Below are 20259 nucleotides of genomic sequence, written 5' to 3' on the forward strand. Positions count from 1 at the left end.
TCCACTGGCAAATTTTGCCAATGAAACAAGCAAATTTTCACTTGTTTCAAGTAAATTTTCACTTGAAACAAGTGAAAATTATCTAAAAACAATTTACTTCTGAGGTGATCATGTCTTATTTTAAGTGTAATGAGATATTTTGACTAGAAATAAGACATTTTTGACTTGAAATAAGACAAATAATCTTGGTAAGATTTTGCGTTTTTGCAGTGCAGGATACGGACAAACCCAATGAACAAGAAATAAACAGCAGAAACAGGAAGGCATGGAGTGCAGCTGATCGTCCGTCTCCTTATCAGTTTGTGTTTCGTGCTCTGAACATTTCTCAACACACACACACACACACACACACACACACACACACACACACACACACACACACACACACACACACACACACACACACACACACACACACACACACACACACACACACACTCGATACAGAAAAGGCAGAAGACACACTCACCGATAAAGACAGTTTGCTGTATTTTTACACCTCCTGGCTTTTTCTTTTTTTATTTGTTGTTCATCGTTAAAGGGCTCAAACGGGGCGAAGCGATGTGATTTCTGTCTGTTCAACTGATAAAACCACGACACGGAGAAACTCTGATACACATGAGATGAGCAGAAAGGACGAGAAGATCTACCTTTTTTTTTTTTTTTTTTTTTTTTAAAATCCCATCTCCTCCTCATCCTCCCATAAAGACACAACCCAAACAGACGGCGCGCGGTACGAGTCCATAAAACTAGCTGCTCTAAGTACAGAAAATATGTATGTGCACTCTATTATAGAATCTTCCAAACCTCTCATATTTAAAAGTTGCTGTTTTTTTTTTTTTGTTTTTTTTTTTGGTAAAGTTTTGATATACAAAACAAAATATACATCTAATAAAAATACACTCTTAAAACTGCACGCTGGCCAGCTTTCTTTCAGGGAATACTAAAATAATAATAATGATAATAATAATAATAATAAAAATACAGTCAAACCAAGCTGGGGTCGGCTACCACGGCAAGGGAACGAGAGCGAGAGAGGGAGAGAGAGGGAGAGAGAGGGAGAGAGAGGGAGAGAGAGAGAGAGGGAGAGAGAGGCCGACCAGCAGGGCGTTCAGTCGTCGTCGCTGTCGCTGCCCGACTCGCTGAGCTGAAGATCATTTCCTGTGAAAACCAGAAGCACAAAACATGTCGGAACATTTTTTTTCCTGAACCCTGAATTTATTTACAAACTGCATAATAATAATAATAATATAAACCCGACAATGTGACATGATACCAGGTGAGCGGCTTCATTCACAAGAGCAGAATAAAACACAGCTCATATTCTGGGTGTAACGTTCGGCGATGCAGTGGGATCGATGCAAAGTGCGACCGTCGATCATCATTTTCATCTTACAGATCACGCCGCCCTTATTTTGAAATTCTCACGGCACAGCTGCTAACCAGCGCCGTGCTGGAAAACGTCAAACGTCAAAGATACAGACAAAGAGGAGGAGGAAATAGGTCGGCTGTGTGGAAATCCTTTGGAATCCATATTTTACTCGTTTTGTGACGCACAGTAATGAGGATATGGCTTCGTCTGATATCGTCTGCAGGCCCCTGGATCAAATGGAATCAAAATCGCATCGTGGCCGATTTCGTAATATCGGCACAAAGAATCAATATAATATCGTATCGTGATGGAGCTTGTGATTTACACCCCTCACTCGTATCATGATTCATCTTCAAAATTTTCATCACAATATAATTAAGGGATAATCGGCCCAGTCTGCATTATCCCGCTTACACCACAGTCATTTACCATTAATGTGAAGGAACAAGGAGAAAACATGAAAAACTGGTGTGGTGTCTTCTCCTTTCGGGTCTTTCCTCATCTTCTGGTTGCTATGGTTACATGTCGAGTAATGGATGAGTTTAGACCGCTGGCTGAAGTTGAGCCAAACTGCGTGTCCAATACATGGTTTTAGCCACATATCCCACACATAGACCACGGTGTAATGAATTCTGATGTATTATCCCAGCCCTGCTTTGCATCTTGTTGTTGGAAATTTAAATCGGCTTGATGAGCCATACTAACGGAGATGCTTCAAACACATGTTGGGCAAAGCTGACGAGGACTGTGAGCATGCAACTCTGACATATTAACCAGAAAAACATGGTTATTCCACATTTTGTCAGTCTGAAGGTCCTCACTTCAGTCAACCCTCATCACCTTGTTTTGCATTGTGCACCTTTAAAACAGAAAATGTGATTTTTTCCGCCATATTGACAAAGTTAAAGTCCCCGTGAAATGACCTCACATGACCTCTACTTCCTGTAAAACAGATGCTCTTAACCAGTGACATCATCCTGCACACTAAAGCATCCTGTAAACTAAAACTTCAACCAATAAAACAAATCTGTAAACATCCTCTCTCATCCACCTTATCCCTTCAAAATAAAAGCGTGCTTCTGTCTCTGGAAACAGTCAGTAACCCTGTGATACTCACGGAGTGTGTTCATGAGCTGGTTGTTGCCCTGCTGCCGCTCGGCCGCTCCGTTGGCGATGGGGTGGCGGTTCGGGGACGCCTGGCTATGCGGCGGCGGGGCGGCGTCGTGCTCGCCGTCGCTGCTGGAGCTGTCGTCGCCGCTGCCCGAGGCGCTGGCCGAGTCGGAGGAGCTGCTGCTGCCGCTGCTGCTCATCTGCTCGATGACCTCCACCTCGGCCCGCAGCTCTGCCAGCAGACAGCAGGGGGCAGCAGAGCTCAGATTAAACACCAGCAATCCAAACAGTGGAATCACAACGTGTGTGTAATATAAAATGACATCACACAGGGACTTCAAATAATCTGTATTTTCATTGTAGATTAAGCCACCAATTGCTTTTCTGATTAACTCATTAATCAATCATTTAGTCAATAAAGTGTAAAGGGAAAGCCAAAGTCTGATAGGAAGCGATCAGAGCCCAAAGTTTTGTCTTCAAATGTTTTCCTCAGTCTGAGAAGGAGCCGGAAAAACCCAAAGGTTTGTGGCCCAAACTGCATGGGATTAACAGAAGGTGGGCATGTCTGCAATTTGATAATTTAATTTGAATAAAACACGGCTTCCTGTGATTTACAACTCTTGCAGTAAGCAGAGAGCCATTTTCTCCTCTTTCAAAGTCAGCTGCTGTCAGATTACCAGACTGTTTTTCCATTCATGTTTCTGTTTCTATTTCTCTTCACATTACACACATCATCACAGTGTGTGTCCCAGGCTGGGAGGGCGCTCGCTCCGCCTCCTCACCTCTCTTGATGTCATCGAGCTGCGGCTCAGGAGACGGGTTGTCCTTGGAGGGCGAGGGGGAGGTTTTGGCCCCGGCCCCGGGCTTGGTGGGGGCCCGGAACTGAGAGCCGGGCTGGCTGGACCGAACCGACTGCTGCTCGATCCTCGCCTGAATCTTACTGCTGCCCTCCGCCCTGAGACACACAGAGACACGCCATCAGCCCTCTGGGACCGCCACCGGGCCTGAGGAGGCCTGAGGAGACCTGAGGAGGCCTGAGGAGGCCATGGGGAGGCCATGAGGAGGCCATGAGGAGGCCTGAGGAGGCCTGAGGAGGCCATGGGGAGGCCTGAGGAGGCCATGGGGAGGCCAAACAAACTGCATGAGGCTCATTAATGATGAGATGCAGCTCCGTCATACCAACATGGAGAGAAATGAAGAGTTCGGCTGCAACATGGCAGATCAAACATTTACAAAGACACCAATTCTTACAGAACAGAAAGTGCAAAGTCAAAAACAAATTAAGGAACTTTTAAAAAAGGTCGGTAAGTAAATTCCTGGCTGACAAAATGAAAACAGTTTAACTTCTAGAGATCTGCTTTTCCCTTAAATTTCCCCTTAAGTAGCTTCAAATTACAATCCATGTTGTAGGACAGAGTCTCCTCCATGTTGTGTCCTGGTGGGTGACCTCTGACCTCTCACCTGGTTTTCTTGACCTGGATGCTGCTGCTCAGCTTCTCCAGGACGAACTCGCCGGTGTCGTGGTTGATGATGAGCACACAGTCCTTCTGGTACGGCCGCTTGTTCCCTTTGAACACGGTCATGGGCGGCGTGGAGCCCTGACAGGAAAACACACCACAGCGCATGCAAAACATCAGATGTGCTGCGTTGTTTATTTATTTTATTTATTTATTTATTTATTTTATTTATTTAATCTTGTAATCTGTGGATCTGGACACGAGTCGTGCAACATGCAGGATGTGAACGTGAAGACGAGAGAATACAGACCAAGGCATAAGAGAAAACAGAAAAGACCACTGTAAGTTAAAATAAAAGTAATTTGCTTTCAAAATCTTGAGGTTAAACAGATTTTTTTACTTCACTTTTGAGATCTCTGTGAGCTTTAATTGTTCTTGTTCTGTTTGACCAACACACAGTTTATACTAAAGAGCTGGTGTACTGCGTTCTGTGAGAGTCACGGTCAACATTCATTATCAATGTGTATCGTGAGATGTATCGTATTGTGAAGTTGTTGGCAACACCCAGTATACAGTATTTATGGTATTTGCTGCTCTATGTGAGTGCAATACATCCACGCACGAGAGCTTCACCGGGACTGTGCTGCTTCAAAATGAATGAAGTGCATTCAGACCAGAAAACAACATGCAGGGATGCAGCAGAAAAACAGTCCCAGGAGTTTGGAAGCCAGGGAGGCGGGAAGGAGCGTTGATAACAAACCTGCTTTTGTGCATCCTTCAAAACAAATTTTCCAGCTTTGCATCACCACTTGAAATCATGTTGTTTTCTGGTCTGCATCCACTGAGTTACCTCCACCTGAACCGAGCAGGATGGGTGGTCATGTGTTTCACCCCACTCCACCTGTTTGTCTGTTTGTTAGCAGGATCTTTCAAGACGTTATGAAAGATGAAATGATTTTGAATGAAAACTGGACGAAAGATTATTTATGGGCCAAGGAAGACTTGCTTATTTTTTCAGACTGACTGGTGGAAGGAGGGTGAGATTAACTTTGGGTGAACTGGCAGATCTTCATAACTGCATCGTGTTGGTTCTCCTGACTGAGAACGAGCCAACCAAACTCGACCACACCAGGTGGATGTAACTCAAGGAAATTTGGAGAAGGGGAAAAACGTCTTCCTAAGACTCCTAAAACTAAGTCCTGTTGACCTGATTCAGTTTCCTTGAGATGCCTATGACCTGGACGAATGAGAATATGCAGACATATTGGTGGAGGTACTGTATCACCCACACAGGGCAGCAAACACAGCCATATGGTAAAGACTCCTAACTATCATTTCACAATGCTTCTTCCAGGTTAATGAGTCAAACATTTAACCCTCTGGGAGGACAAGGAGCAGGCGGTCTTACTGGAATGTGAGGTAACGTTATGGTAACTTCATCCCCCTTTCCGACTTGCAGCTCTCCCTCACAGCTCGTGTCGATAGACGCTGGTTTGAAGTCATCTGCGAAAGAGAAACCACCGGTTAGATATGAACTGGGCAGTGAATAAACAAAGGAACAAGGGAAAAGGCATAAAAATAGAGAAACATGCAGAAGAATTAAAAAAAAAAAACTAAACCTTCGAGGGGCTTGAGCACAGGCCAAGTACCAAACAGTCAAACCAAACATGCACAACACACAGAGGCACACAAACTTTAAAAACAGACAATTGCACAATTCAGGGACCAGAGAGATGAGGCTAAAATAAGTAGTTTGACCACATGTATATAAATACTTCCAGATATCTTGATATAAATCCAGATGTGTGAATGAAAATGAGTTCTCTGGGCAGCCACAGCTCTCCCCTTTGCAGACACGCCCACCTTCTGCTAATCCCATGCAGTTTGGGCCCCAAAGCCTGCAGTCCACATGTGTTCTTGTGGCCTGTTGTAAAATGGTGTGTGTGTGCAGACTGGGGCCTAAACAGTCTTGGAGCTGCATCAGTTGGCTTTGACTGGAAAGCTGAGACTCTTGTGGATTCAATGAGCCACATTTGATTCCTGTGTGATGATGTTGGCCCCCATAGCAGCCATTTCACTGCAGGCAGAGACTTTTGTCCAACTGGACGTCGCTGGAGAAAATGACCTCTAGTGACCTCTAGGAGAATCACGGCCTCATCAAACTTTACAGACGCAAACTAGAGGAGGATTCAGAAAACACTGATTAAAAAAAAAAAATCACGATACCTAAGTGAATTGATTAGTAACTTTTACAGACTGGCCTTCCTTTTCTCATATCACACCGTTTTAATTTTATTTACTGTGTTTTATTGTGTCCTAATTTTCACTTTATTGTAGACTGGTGGTGCTGTAGTTCTTATTTCCTGTTATAACTGACTAAGGCTGGAAAATGCTAGGAATTTTCACAGTTGGAAACCTTCCATGGGAATTAACAGGAACATATGGGAACTGACGACAATAAAGTGGAAATTTGCAAAATTGTAGGTCAGCCTATAAGAGGGAACTTAAATGTAGTTGGAGAAAAAAAGAATCTTGCAGAATAATATTGTATACTGATTTTATCTTCTGGGGCACTTTGGGAAGGATTGCACTTTAAATTTCGCTGTACCATGAACATGTATAATGACAATAAATCTATTCTATTCTATTCTACTGGTTAAAAATCCAGTTGAAGTTCTTCCCTGTACTCTGTATTCCTCCATTACATGCAAAGATCATTTCTAGAGTCGTGCACTGAGGCCACATGACTACATCTGAGCTCACAGACTGCATGCAGCCAAGTTAGTTTTAATGACATCACTGGGTATTAAAGTTTGACTGACAAAAAACAAATCAAAATGTGTCTGTACAGCAGCTGTTCAAGAGGCTTCATCTATTCATGTAGACTGTTTCTATGTGTTTATCAAGCATCAGCTGATCAGTCATAAAGAACTGATGGGAAAATGCAGAAACCAAGAGAAAAGAAATACGTTTATTTTAGTTAACACTCAAGTTTTTTGTTATTTAATGAAAGAATTGATTAAAGTCCTACTCACACATACTCACCACTCTACAGTGCAATATTTGAATTGTAAATTTTGTAAATTTAATTTTTATTTTTCCCAATCCTTTTATTGTGTGTTATTTATTTATACGACGCACCTTAACCCAAAGTCAAATTCCTTGTTTGTGAAAACTTGGCAATAAAGATCTTTCTGATTCTGACAAAACAAAATTTCCAAAACTCCTCAGTTTAACTTCCCATGGAAAGTTTCCGGAATTTTTTTGCCCCTTTGAAACCCTGTTACTGACTGGTTTTGTGAGTCTGGGCTGTTGTTGTTTTCGCACTGGTTTTGGAAATCTGCTGTAAAAATCAGGTTCATTAATTAATCTTTAAATTAATCCGGTTATAACTCCTGACCGGCCGCCCAGACTCATGAAAACATGCGGATAACAAGTTGAGCTGGTTAGGGTTAGAAAGCAGGGTTTCCATGTGGGGAGGCTAAATGAAGCCTCAGCGGCGGTGTGTGTGAGTTTCTCCGGCGGTGTGTGTGAGTTTCTCCGGCGGTGTGTGTGAGTTTCTCCGGCGGTGTGTGTGAGTTTCTCCGGCGGTGTGTGTGAGTTTCTCCGGCGGTGTGTGTGAGTTTCTCCGGCGGTGTGTGTGAGTTTCTGCGGCGGTGTGTGTGAGTTTCTCCGGCGGTGTGTGTGTGAGTTTCTCCGGCGGTGAGTGTGAGTTTCTGCGGCGGCTTGTGTGAGTTTCTCCGGCGGTGTGTGTGTGAGTTTCTCCGGCGGTGTGTGTGAGTTTCCCCGGCGGTGTGTGTGAGTTTCTCCGGCGGTGTGTGTGAGTTTCTCCGGCGGTGTGTGTGTGAGTTTCTCCGGCGGTGTGCGGAGGTTTGAGCGGCTCAGACTCACATCGGATGGTGTGGAAGGAGGAGCGGGGCCTCTTCTCGAAGCTCTCCCCCAGCTTCAGCACATGCTCCTCTTTGTCCAGCAGCGGGTTGCTGCTCCCGTTCATGGCTGCGGAGGCTCCAGCGGCTACACCTTCACATTTACCTGAAACATCCAGAGGAAAGAGCGGCTGGCTGACGCGGGGGGACAAGATAAAAACAAGCCAAAGTGTTGGGGTGAAGTTAGCCTGCTGGCTAACCTTTAGCAAAACAAGCCATTCGTCACTGCGCCACTCCTCTTCCGCTTGTTTTGGTCCCGCTGTCAAATATGACCGGCGTCAGGGTTGCCAGATCTGTGAGACAAAAGCAGCCAAACAGCAATTCAAAACCAGCCCAACCTGGTATAAAAAGGGCCCAAAAATCAGCCCAATACCAGAACTCAAAATATGCCCATAAAAATCCATATATGTTGCTTTTAAAGTCCAACAGCGTTGCTATAACTGCAAAATGCACTATAATATCTATAAAATAACACCACCGTCGGAGCGTGTTGTTCCCAACCCAGGCGTGTTGTTCCCCTGCTGTTTAAACTGTTCATATTGTATTTTTTATCCTCGCTTATAGAGTATATATTGCTGCTGCTATTTATTTATCATCTGTTTATACTTGGACATTGCCCACATCTCTGCACATTGTATACATCGATGCACACTGGTTTTATTGGCTTTTTATCATCTATTTATCATCTGGGCGTTATTTATTTATTTATCATCTGTTTATACTGTAAATACATTGTATACATCGATGCACACTGGTTTTATTGGTTTTTTTGCACATTGTTTTTTTGCACATTGGTACTTAGATCTTTAGATCTCGAGGGTCATCTTTATTCTTTATTTTTGATTTACTTATTCTTTATTTTTGATTTACTTAATCTTGTACTCTGTGGATACTGCTGGAAACTGTGAATTTCCTTCGGAATGAATAAAGTATCTAACTAACTAACTAACTAACATAAACATTAAAGGCAATTTCCCGAAACAGTTCTTTCACCTATTTAATTTACAGTATATCAGAACTTAAAATATAATACGGGATACCTTACTTCAGCTGAGTGGTGCTGATGATGTGATTGGTCATGTGCTGAGTGGCCTCACACAGCATTGGCATATTATTTGTCTGTGGAGCAGGTGACATATGTGGATAGTTTATATGCTGATCTGGCCCGGAGTCAGTTTGACAGGATTTGGGTATAAACATTGGTCATTCAAAATATGAATCTTTATTCATGTCTGCTCAAGCCCAACCCGCGGACAAAATTTGTTACGCGCGGCAACACTTAAAAAGTAGCCCGATTTGGCGGAAAAAACGCGGACTTGGCAACCCTGACCGGCGTACATCACGAAAAAAATCATAAATTATTAATTCCACCCAGCGAGGAAAAACACAATAACGTTTAGCTGTAGGCGCTTTTACTGAAGGCAGGGAAGAAAATATAAAATCACATAATTAACTTTTTTAAAGTAAGTCCAGTTGGTGGCGGTAGTGCGCCTGTAGCTGCTTTGATAACCGCCAGGAAAAACAACGAAGAAGAAGAAGCGGCAGCGTAGCAGGAAGCGGCATAAAGAGAAATGTTGTAGTGCGTTTCTGTCTCGATTTTGCCCTGATTTTGGTTGAAAAACACACAAAAATGTCAGATGTTTTGGGAGCAGACTCTGTGCAGGATCGACTGGAGCGCCTGAAAGAGCTGACGGAGTTCACAGAAAACTGCCAGAAGCGAATAAATGAGGTTTTCCGGACGCTGGGCTGGACGCCGGATCACCGCGGCGCCGCGCAGGTACCGAACCTGCGACAAAAACACCACTTTCTACACTGTTTTTGTCTTTATCTGTGCTGAATTTAATGTTCGGATGACCAAAAAGGGCGTATCTAGGAGTTATGGGGGTTCTCCTTTATTTTCTTGTTGTTACCACACGTTTATTAACAATGAAAATCTGTTAGACGCTAGCCTGTTAGCAAAAAGCCCAGACAGCTGCTGCAACCAAACAGTAAAATTTCAGTAAATTATGAATTTGTTTTTATTTTATTTTGGAGTAATGATACAGCCTTAGTTTTCCAGTTGAATCATTGTTTGTTTATTTATTTATTTATTTATTTATTCATTCATGCATTCTTGTGCTTTTATTTTATTATTTTTATTATTTTTTTAAATTTTTTTTATTATTACAATCATGTATATACTTCAGCTCCATCTGTATATTGTCATACTCATTCCATATGTATATTTTCACATCTCGTATCTCCTTTCCTTAGGTTAGCCCTTATTGTATTTTTTGAGTCTTTAGTCTTTATAGTCTTTATTGTATATTTTTAGCCTTTATTCTTTTTTTAGTTAACTTTATTGTATGTTTCTACTGTTGCTGCTGGAACACCAGAATTTCCCTGGTTGGGATCAATAAAGTATATCTATCTATCTATCTATCTATCTATCTATCTATCTTTACTGTCGCTCATTTATTTGTTTTTAATATTTTACAGTTTATTATTGTTGTAAGTTTTAGTGTATGCTATTTTTTATTTGTGTATGTTGCATGAGGGGTGCTGTATCAATAAAGTTGAGTTGTAGATATTCATCGAGTAAAAACCCCAAACATTTGCTGGTCACCACTTGATTCAGATCAGTGGATTTCAAAGGGCTCCTCAGCACAAAGAGGGATAGTTTAGGTATAATTCTGCTGTAGTTTAATTCATTATGACTTGCCACATAAAAATAAATATGTGTGATTTCTCTGGTTTGAATGTATTCATTAGTGGTCAGCTGTCACATCTAAACAGTTTATGCAGCTGAGGCTTAAGGGTTGGAAAAGTGGGCTTGTCATCTGAAAGCCACAGGTTTAATTACCAGATCGGCAGGAAAAATTTGGGTGTTGGGAGTGAATGCACAGTGCTTTCCCTCCCCGCAGTGTGGCTGATGTGCCCTTGAGCAAGGCACTTAGCTGCCCCAGCACGAGTCCCGGGACAAATGGGGGGTTTGTGGCTTAATGAAAGTCAAATCTGAGGACCAGGAGCCTGAAACCTCCTGGATGCTAATGTCATGTGATCAGAGAGACAGTTGCATTGTACAAAGAAAAGATGCTGTTCTTATCTAATATGACTGAAGTGTTTTTTTGTTTGTTTGTTTGTTTTTCCCCATGTTGTGTTTCAGGATGAGATGCAGTCATGTCCCTTCAACCCCGACCACAGAGTCCCGCTGAGGAGCCTGGAGAGACACAAAGCCTCCTGCAGGCTCAGGCAGATGGGCTACTCCTCTGAGGAACAGGTAACACACTCTCTTTGACACACACACACACACACACACACACACACACACACACATACACGTTACACTTGTATTCATGTTCACAATAGCATGTGTGGACATTGCAAGGCTGCTAAATACAAATCCAAGCAGTCTGCATGCATATGCAATAGAGGTGGGGAAAAAAAATCAGTTCACTTACGTATCACAGTTTTTTTGTGATACTTATACTCACTTTTTTATTACTGAATTGATTTAAAGTAAAGATCATATGCATCATATGAAACTAGACGACCTAAGGAATCCATTGGTGACAAGCATGTCACGCCAGGTTGTCGGCAAAGGGAATAAATATCACCCCAAAGTTCAGCTAAATTTTGGCAAGGACTGGCGTTTCCAGTGGAGCCCCCATAGCAGTCATGTCATTGTAGTGAAACTGGATGTCACGGTTTAAAATGACCTCTGGTGACCTCTAGGAGAATCACAGCCAAATCAAACTTTACAGCCACAAACTAGAGGGGAATTCAAAACAACAAAAATCACAATAAACCATAATATTGAATTACAGTTCATATCGAATCTTTACCCAAGTATTGCAGTAGTATTAAAGCAGAAGATAAGCGTATCGTCTCAGCTGAATATGCAAGCTGTGACACATTTATGAGAGCTTGGTTCTTAAAAACTGTCGCAGGCATTCCTCAGAAAGTGGTATTTCCCAGCTGGTACATTGCAATACAAATCTCCTTGTGTTTCAGTGGAGACTATATTTAAAAAATGAAATATAATAGAATTCATCAGTCTGTGTGTCCCCGCAGGCCGAGATGTGCGAGCCGTCCGTCTGCTACGAGAACACCAGCGTCAGGAGCTTCACCATGGGTGAGTTTCTCCTCATACCGGAGGGAGAAAAAGCCCATGCTTATTATCCTGTTTTTTAGATATTTGTGATCACAATTCCAGAAAAAAATACTTCAGAAGATCCAGACAAGCTCTTCTGGAGATGTCTTGAAGACTTTCTGCTCTTTGATGAGGGAAAACAACACTGTTTACCTTTTTATTTCACTATTTAACTGTGTGATAATTTATACCTGTAGGACTTTACAATAATTCAACAGTGCAATATTCTTGTTTATATAAGGTGTGTATAGGAAGACAATTTCTTATTTCTGTATTAATGGTTGTAATATACTTGTAGGATTAATCCACATATTTAGACATAATGCACTTTTTTATTTATTTATTTATTTTTACAAATTTCGAATGCACATATTTTTCTATTTCTTATAATTTCACTTGTGCTTATAATTTAATTCTTCACTTGAGAATTTGAGCAGTTGCAGCTGAACCAGTTTCCCCTTGATGATCGATAAAGTGTCTCTGATTGTGATTATAATGCCCACCTGTACCCAAAGTAAGCCTCAGCGTGTGTTTTTCTGTTTGTCTGTGATTCTGGACGGTCAACACAGAGAAGGACGTGCAGCATCAGGTGATCCTCCAGGCCAGATCCGCCGCTCCGCTCATGAGGATGGAGGGAGTCTTCTGGCAAGGTGAGCCGTCACACCACAGCAGTTTAGTACAGAACTGTTTCCTCACAGCTGTAGTCTTCGAATACACACACACACACACACACACACACATTTTATGTACTCATTCTGAAGTCAGGGTGGCCTGGCATTGCATTGGGAAAAAGGATGTTTCCGTTTTAATAAAATGTGGCCTTTGGTGTAAACGGGTTTTCTTGATGCAATTGCAAAGAAATGCCACTAGATGTCGGTAGAGGGCAGTGTTCTGTAAGCTGTGTGTGTTCAGCTGCAGACTCCTCAGGCCTCTGTTTTCTCCAGCTGATGTGTGTGTTGTGTGTTTTGTTTCCAGCAGAAGGGGTGAGTATGTCAGACGAGTTCTGCTGCTCTGGTTCAGGCTTGCCTGATTACGTGCAGTATCCTTTTAACAGTGTATCCTTTAAAAAACACACTCTCTCTCTCACACACACACACACACACACACACACACACACACACACACACACTTTTCCCTTTACGTATACAGGGAAAGGCCTCATGCTGTCAGACATGTGTGATACAACACTTTAAATAATAATAATCAGTAAAAAATAAATACGAATAACCTTGAAACCCATGAGCCTGTGGGTGGGTGTTTATTTTGAAAGGTGTTATTTGATCCTCATAACAAAATCCCCTTTTTGTTTATTTTTATTTTAGTGTTTTCATTTGATTTATGAGATTCTTTACCTGCTAGTTTTAATATTGTAACCATTTAAAAAAAAACAAAAAAAAAACAACAACAACAATTATTGGGCAATCTGGTGATTTTCAGTCAGAATCATAACTCCGATTCGGACAGATTTTTGATTTCTTGTCATGTTTCTCTTCACTCTTTCACTTTTTGGTTGTGTCCTCATCATCCTTAAAGAGATTAAGTGAATTTTATTCAGGTTTCAAAGGATTAAAGCAGCGCCTGAGCGCAGCCTTTCACAAGCATTTAGCCGAAATCTGGTATTGATCCAGCATCAGTGATTGGACTTTTGAATGTATAATTTAAATAATTATGAATAAAGTTTTCTTGTAATTAAAAAAAATCAGTCTTTTCCCATGTTTTTGAAAGAAATCAAGTGAATTTTCTCAGGTTTCAGAGAGATAAACTTAGTTTGTATAAGCCATTTCTAACCAGTTACAGAGGGATTTATATCAGAATCAGAGACAAAAATACTTAATTGATCCCTAAGAGGAAATTAGGTTATAGCGACTCTACAAAACAAAACAACACAAAAAATAAATAAATAAAAAAAATCACCTATTAAACCATACCAACCAAGTATTTATTTTAGCCATCAAACAAGCACGTTTACAGTTTATTTTGGCTTTCCAGACATTTTTTTTTACAGAAAGATAAGTGCTTGAAGGCCTTAATCAATACTTTTCTTTTTGTAATTTTACATATTTTTTTTTTTTATTTTGTCTGTCAGTGTACAAAGAAGAAAACCAGCACAGAAGAGACGTGCAGTAAAACATGAACTTCCAGATAGAAAAAAAAAGCCACAACAAAAGAAAAGGAGAATATCAGACTTTACATGAATCATAAAACACTGCAATTATAATGAGAGCAGGTGAAACGCACGAGTTGTGTTAAAATGATTGAGTGTTGTGATGTAAGTCAGTGTGGCAGGTGTGTGAGAGAGCCACAGAGGTGTGTGTGTGTGTGTGTGTGTTGGTTCCCCAGTGTGTAAAGTGTGTGTTGCCCCAGCAGGTCAGTACTCCAGCCAGCCGGTCGACGTGCCTCAGAGCCACAAGCGAGCCGTGTGCGACCTCACTGTGGCCGACCGATTGGCTCTGTATGATCATGTGATCGACGCCATCAGCCAGCAGAGGGACGCCGCCGCCGCCACCGCCGGCAGCAACGAGGATCTGTATGTGGATTTGGTGGCCAAGCTGAAAAAGGGTGAGGCTCGTCAGCTTGTGTTGCTTTAATAGTTACTAATTAATAATTTCCACAGACATCAACACTTCAGTGCAGGGATTTCAATAAACAAACTTTAAATTTATTTTGGAATCTTATTTATCTTGTTTAAAAAATCAGGAACTAGTTATTTACCAGGTGTGATGTTTATCTTCCATTGTGTTCATGTTATGTTCACTTCGCCTGCAGAATAAAACAGAATAACAAGCTTTAATTTAACTTAAGTGTTTTTAAAATGTGGTCAACTTACATTTATTTAAGTTGTGGAAATAAAAACATGTTAGTAAGAATTATTATTTGTAACACAGATACCCGGCTGGGTCTGTTGGTGGCGCTAGAGGGTCACCAGGTTTCATCCTCCAGCCAACATGGGTAGCCAGCATCACAAAATTTAATCTCTTAGACCCAGAACTAACACTGTTACAACAGTTTGGCCTGCGGGTGGCGCTACAGGGAAGGTCATGTGGTCACCAGATGTGACAAGTGTCATCCACATGAGTGATGTCACCAAATATCAAAAGCAAAAGAACATGGAGTTTGTTTCCTCTGTGTGTGTGTGTGTGTGTGTGTGTGTGTGTGTGTGTGTGTAGACGAGCAGCAGAATGAGCCCAAGTCCCACCTGGAGCTGATGGCCGAGATGAGAGACTACAAGAGGCGGCGTCAGTCCTACCGAGCCAAGAACGTCCACATCACCAAGAAGACCTACACCGAGGTGCGAGGCTCCGCCCACTCACACACAAACACACACACACACACACACACACACACACACACAGACACACACACACACACTCCGACTTTATTTGTCCCCTGTGGATGAAACATAACACACACAGGGACATAAAGTCACCTACAAATAAAGTGCAACAGGTGCTGTATTGGGACTAAGGGAGAGCCCGCGCATTGATTGGCTAAGGGACTGTAGACCATTGTCAATCAATCTCCTCCGTGCCGTGTCTCCTGAACAGTACAGAATGCGTTCATTCTATAATACTGGACTTATTTTTCTACGAAGGTTTGAATTTTGAGAGTTTAAACAAGAGAGAAAAGTGAGAAAATGTTAATGCCTGTCTGAGAAAAGTGTATAAAGTGTGTAGTGAGGGGTTTTACAGCCTTAAAACATCTAGAATAATTGTAAAAAATAAAGCTGACTACTTCGCAGATTTCGCCTATTGCGGGTTATTTTTAGAACGTAACTCCCGCGATAAACGAGGGACCACTGTATTGTTAAAAAATACTGTGTTGTCATATATGGCGCTCTTTTACAGGCTTTTTTAATTACATTTTTTTAGTGTATGATGTGAGCTGCAGGTCTCTCTGCTCCGCTGCAGGTGATCCGCGAGGTGATCGAGGTTCACTCAGGAGAGCTGGCCAGGCAGTGGAGGGATGAGGAGAGGCAGGAGGAGGAGGAGGAAGAGGAGGAAGAGGAGGAGGAGGCCAGGAGGGCAGCACGCTCCTCACACAGGTACAGAGACACACACACACACACTAAGACTGATTCTCAGCTGCAATGCAACCACTGAGAGAAAACTCCTCATTTAGAGCGGTGCTGCTGAGTATAAAACATGATAAAACAGTATTAAAATAAATAAAGATATAAATAAAATACAGAGAGATAAGACCTAGAACAGCAGAAGTATGTAAACATGTACAAATATTAAATACAACCACCAAAATCACAATAAATATGATCGTTAGTGCGCCATACAAAAATAAAAGGTAACACTTTACAACAAGAGTACAATAATTAACGTTAGTTAATGCTGTAATAAACATAAAGTAACAGGTAATAAACATGAAGTAACAGTTAACTAACCGTTAACTAATGTGTCTAAGAATCATGTACTAATGCTGTTCATGCTAAGGTATTAATTTATATGTTATTTAAGGGTTATTGTAGATATTATTAACATTAGTAAATGCCATAATAATCATTAATTAACAGTTAATTAACCATTACGGCATTAACTAACATTAACTAATGTTAATTGTTGTACTGATATTGTAAAGTGTTACCAAATAAAAACAGGGATAAAATAGTCCATACAGTCAGTTTGTTAAGAACATTTCCAGACAAGCTGCTGATTGGATAATCTCACGATATTCTGATGTATTGATTTTTTTTGTTTGTTTGTTTTTTGAATTATATTGATTCAGGAATTAAAAAAATCGATTAATAAGAACGCAAATTGTGTTTGTGCACTTCAGCACACTGTATGAGGGACGAAAAATGACAAAACAATAAATAAATGAATAAATAAATAAATACGCATATAAATATATAAATGCATAAATAATTAAATAAATAATAAATATTTATTATTTATTTAATAATAAATGTAAAAATAAATATATAAATACACAAATGAATAAATAAATGTAGAAATAAATAAATAAATAAATGTAAAAATAAATAAATAAATGCATGCATAAATGTATAAATACACAAATAAATAAATAAATGCATGAATAAAAACAGAAATAAATAAATCAATAAATGTAGAAATATTTATTAATTTAATTATTTATGCATTTATATATTTATATGCGTATTTATTTATTTATTCATTTATTTATTGTTTTGTCATTTTTCGTCCCTCATACACTGCAGAGAAAAACATACATTAAAACCTGCGAACACCTGAAAAGACCGGTGTGAGGAAAGCCCTCAGTGTGTCAGTGGGTTGAACTGTTTAATATTTAAAAACAGTCCAGTTGATTGCATGTGCACATACAGAGCTTTGTTTTTTTTTTTTTTTTTTTTTTTTTTTTTTAAATGATATACATCGTGAATACTGGCTCTTAGCATTCCTGTGTTTTTGTTTTGCTGTGAATCTGGCTGACAGGCGGAGGTCGGCGGAGCGGCGCTCGGCCTCTTCGGAGTCGCAGCGCTCACACGGCCGCCGCCGCCGCCGCAGCCGAGAGAGAAGCTCCGACCGAGAGAGCAGGAAGAAGAAGAAGGAGAGGAGGTGAGGGGAGCTCACTGCCGCACAGCAGTAAATCATAAACATAATATCATATAATAAACATTTTTATTGAAATTCTTGAAATCCCTGAATATCTCTTCAGAGTCCGGATGCTGATGGTAACATTATGATTCTGGGCTAAAATCACATAAAAGTATGTCCTTGTTACAAAACTCAGTAGTATAAGAAGAATTATTATTTTCTGTCACTTTATGATCTCAGAATTTTCAAGTTTTTTTTCTCATAAATTTGTTTGTTTTTTTTTTTTCTTGTAAATTTACGATTTTAACCTGGGAAATTCCGATTTTTTTTTGCCTGTCATCACTGAGTGTTTCAGCAGTAGGATAATCCAGAAGGCGAAGGGAGATTTCTGTCTTTCTTTTCTACAGAACAACACCACAACAACATTACACTGAATTAAAAATAATAATAATGAGGTTCGTATTTTGCATGAATATGGGTGAGCAGTTCGTGTTTGTGTTTGTGTTGTGGCCCAGCAGGGAGTCCCGCTCGCCGGACGACAGGCACCGCGAGAGGAAGAAGAAGAAGAAGAAGAAGAAAGACGAGGAGAAGGAGAAGTGATAGTGCTGAATCGGCGGAGGGCATTGAGGTCGTTTTGACCTCCAGACTCGACAGAATAATGTCAGGGATTATGTTGTGGAAATTCATGACATTTTAATTGACACGCCTGCGGGGAGCCACGGGAAACGTGTGGAACATGAATGTTAATAAAGTTCTGAGAACCTGCGTGATGTCCAGTTCACATGAAGTTTGTGTTCCTCACTTTGCTGTAAACGTCAGACTCTGTGGGTTTCTTATTGGCCACTCTCAGGGTCAGATTAAATGTTGGTAACATCGCACCCTGAAGGCTGGGTTATCTGTTAGTGGAAGATCTTCAATTTATCAGATACTGATCAGGGTTTATGTGGTTTTTCTGTAGAATAACGAAGCCGGTGGAATATTTTGAGTTGTTTGAAGCTGTAATTATGTTTTCCAGACTCACACAAATCATCTGAGACAGAGGCTCCTCCTTCCTCCTCGCAGCCATCTTCCAGTTTTTCAGTTTCAGGGTTTCAGAGGTTAATGATAGAGGTGTGTTCAAGGGTGTATTAGTGGCGTTGTACAGGAAAATAAAAACTGATGGAGCCGAGGGAGCAGGGTAATATTCAGACAATAAACTCAGATTTAAACTTGTAAGTTTACAAGGAAAAAAAAATCCAACCTTGAAAAGTCCTAAAAGTAAAGAAAAAACTAATTTCTTTAGATTTTTCACAAAAATTTGTAACTGTATAATTTCAGATTTTTCAGGGGTTTTTTTTCTTCGACTTTAATCTCGAATTTTTGAGTTTTTTCTTGCAAATTTGTGACTTAATAAATTCATGTTTTTTTTTTCATAAATTTGTGGATTTTTTTATCGTGAATTTGTGCGATTTTTCTCAATTTTTTTTATTTTTCTCTTTACAACATTTATCTTGATTTTTTTTTCCCCCAATACGCTGTCATTCGTGTGTCATATTTGTTTGATATAAATAAATTTTGCATTGGAGGGGCTTTTAGGCGGCATTCTCGGTTTCAGAATCTGTCAGCTGTCATGTTTCTTGTTCTGGAGCAAAACCCCTCTCCTCTCTCCGGGTTTCATTTACGAGTCAGGGTTCCTTCCCTTCAGATCACTCAGGCCCCGCCCACTTCCCCTTGATTGACAGCCTGCAGTGGCAGACCCTGAGGAATGTGGGACAGGAGTGTCATAGCTGGCACACTTTTACCAGTGGGGTCAAAGGTCACAGCAGGTCAGGGTAACACTGCTGTGGCTCTGGAAAAGCCGAGACAAGCCGTGGAATGTGGAAACTGGGTTTTCCAGCTCTGGGAAAAATCCAGGAAAGTGAAATTACAGATTACGGTCATATTCCATAAAACAGCTCAACTAACAGCAGAAGTGATCCTTCCATGAATAATTTGGTGTCAGATCATGTCAGGCTTTTGAAATACTGATTTGCTTTAATAAACAGCAACTATTCTCATATATGAAACCACAAATAGGAGCAGAATATGTTACCTGAAGTATTGTTTGTCATCATCAATAAAAACAGTCAATATCACATCTCAGGTAATCATCACACACACAATGAAACCTCACAAGGCTCCAAAGATTTCTGATGTAAAAATCCAGACACTCAGTGCAAAGAGCTTGTTGGTTATTGATTTAAAAACAGAAGTGATTATTTCAACATGGCTGCAGTGAGAGTTAAAGAGCCCGATGTTGAAATAAATGCTACACACTGGAGATTAATATTTTCTCATGCACACCACTGACCGTCTTCACTGGAGTTTTGAAAATGTAATGGAATTGTGTTTGGTTTGGCTCCCAACTGAAGGTAAAACAAACTGAAAAATCTGTTTTTTTCTGCACAAAGTGGAGCGTTTTACAATCTGAGTCATGCACATTACAACTAAAAGCTATGGAAAAGTCCAAGAGATTTGGTTAGAAAAAAAAATATGAATGTAGACATGATGAAATTCTCTTTATATCGTACATTTCCCTGAAGTACATCCAGTAAAAAGTCATAGTAATACTTGAATACATGAACCACTGCCTGCCATTTTTTTCTTTTCATTTCTTCTCAGGTCAGTGTAATTTGATGTAATTTATATCTGTTTTTTCTTCAGAGGCCTTAAGAACTTCTGTGCAGACAATGCTATTATAGTGCTGCACAATATAATC

The 20259-nt window shown here is 40.5% G+C and overlaps 2 protein-coding genes across 4 annotated transcripts; one reads left to right on the forward strand and one right to left on the reverse strand.

Annotated features, from left to right (window-relative positions):
* Nucleotides 1-551: 551 nt before the first annotated feature.
* On the reverse strand, nt 552-8108 carry eaf1 (ELL associated factor 1). Of its 2 annotated transcripts, XM_030071774.1 has the most exons (7): nt 7831-8108; nt 5348-5442; nt 3944-4080; nt 3265-3437; nt 2490-2714; nt 1071-1161; nt 552-1038 (listed from the first exon to the last, which is right to left on the reverse strand). In XM_030071774.1, exons 1-6 carry the CDS (start codon nt 7931-7933, stop codon nt 1112-1114), a joined length of 783 nt encoding a protein of 260 aa, XP_029927634.1. In that variant the 5' UTR covers nt 7934-8108; the 3' UTR covers nt 552-1038; nt 1071-1111. The 2 variants fall into 2 exon arrangements, with proteins under 2 accessions (XP_029927634.1, XP_029927633.1); XM_030071773.1 differs by having other exon boundaries at nt 552-1161.
* Nucleotides 8109-9346: 1238 nt separating this feature from the next.
* Nucleotides 9347-18287, forward strand: snrnp48 (small nuclear ribonucleoprotein 48 (U11/U12)). 2 transcript variants are annotated; one of them, XM_030071772.1, is made up of 9 exons: nt 9347-9642; nt 11011-11124; nt 11919-11979; nt 12567-12647; nt 14365-14556; nt 15165-15286; nt 15906-16039; nt 17421-17543; nt 18041-18287. In XM_030071772.1, the coding sequence occupies exons 1-9, from the start codon at nt 9496-9498 to the stop codon at nt 18120-18122; spliced, it is 1056 nt and encodes a 351-aa protein (XP_029927632.1). In that variant the 5' UTR covers nt 9347-9495; the 3' UTR covers nt 18123-18287. The 2 variants fall into 2 exon arrangements, with proteins under 2 accessions (XP_029927632.1, XP_029927631.1); XM_030071771.1 differs by having other exon boundaries at nt 9496-9642; nt 18038-18287.
* Nucleotides 18288-20259: the final 1972 nt, after the last annotated feature.

The sequence above is a fragment of the Myripristis murdjan genome, chromosome 16 (assembly GCF_902150065.1).
Source record: "Myripristis murdjan chromosome 16, fMyrMur1.1, whole genome shotgun sequence".
NCBI lineage: Eukaryota > Metazoa > Chordata > Actinopteri > Holocentriformes > Holocentridae > Myripristis > Myripristis murdjan.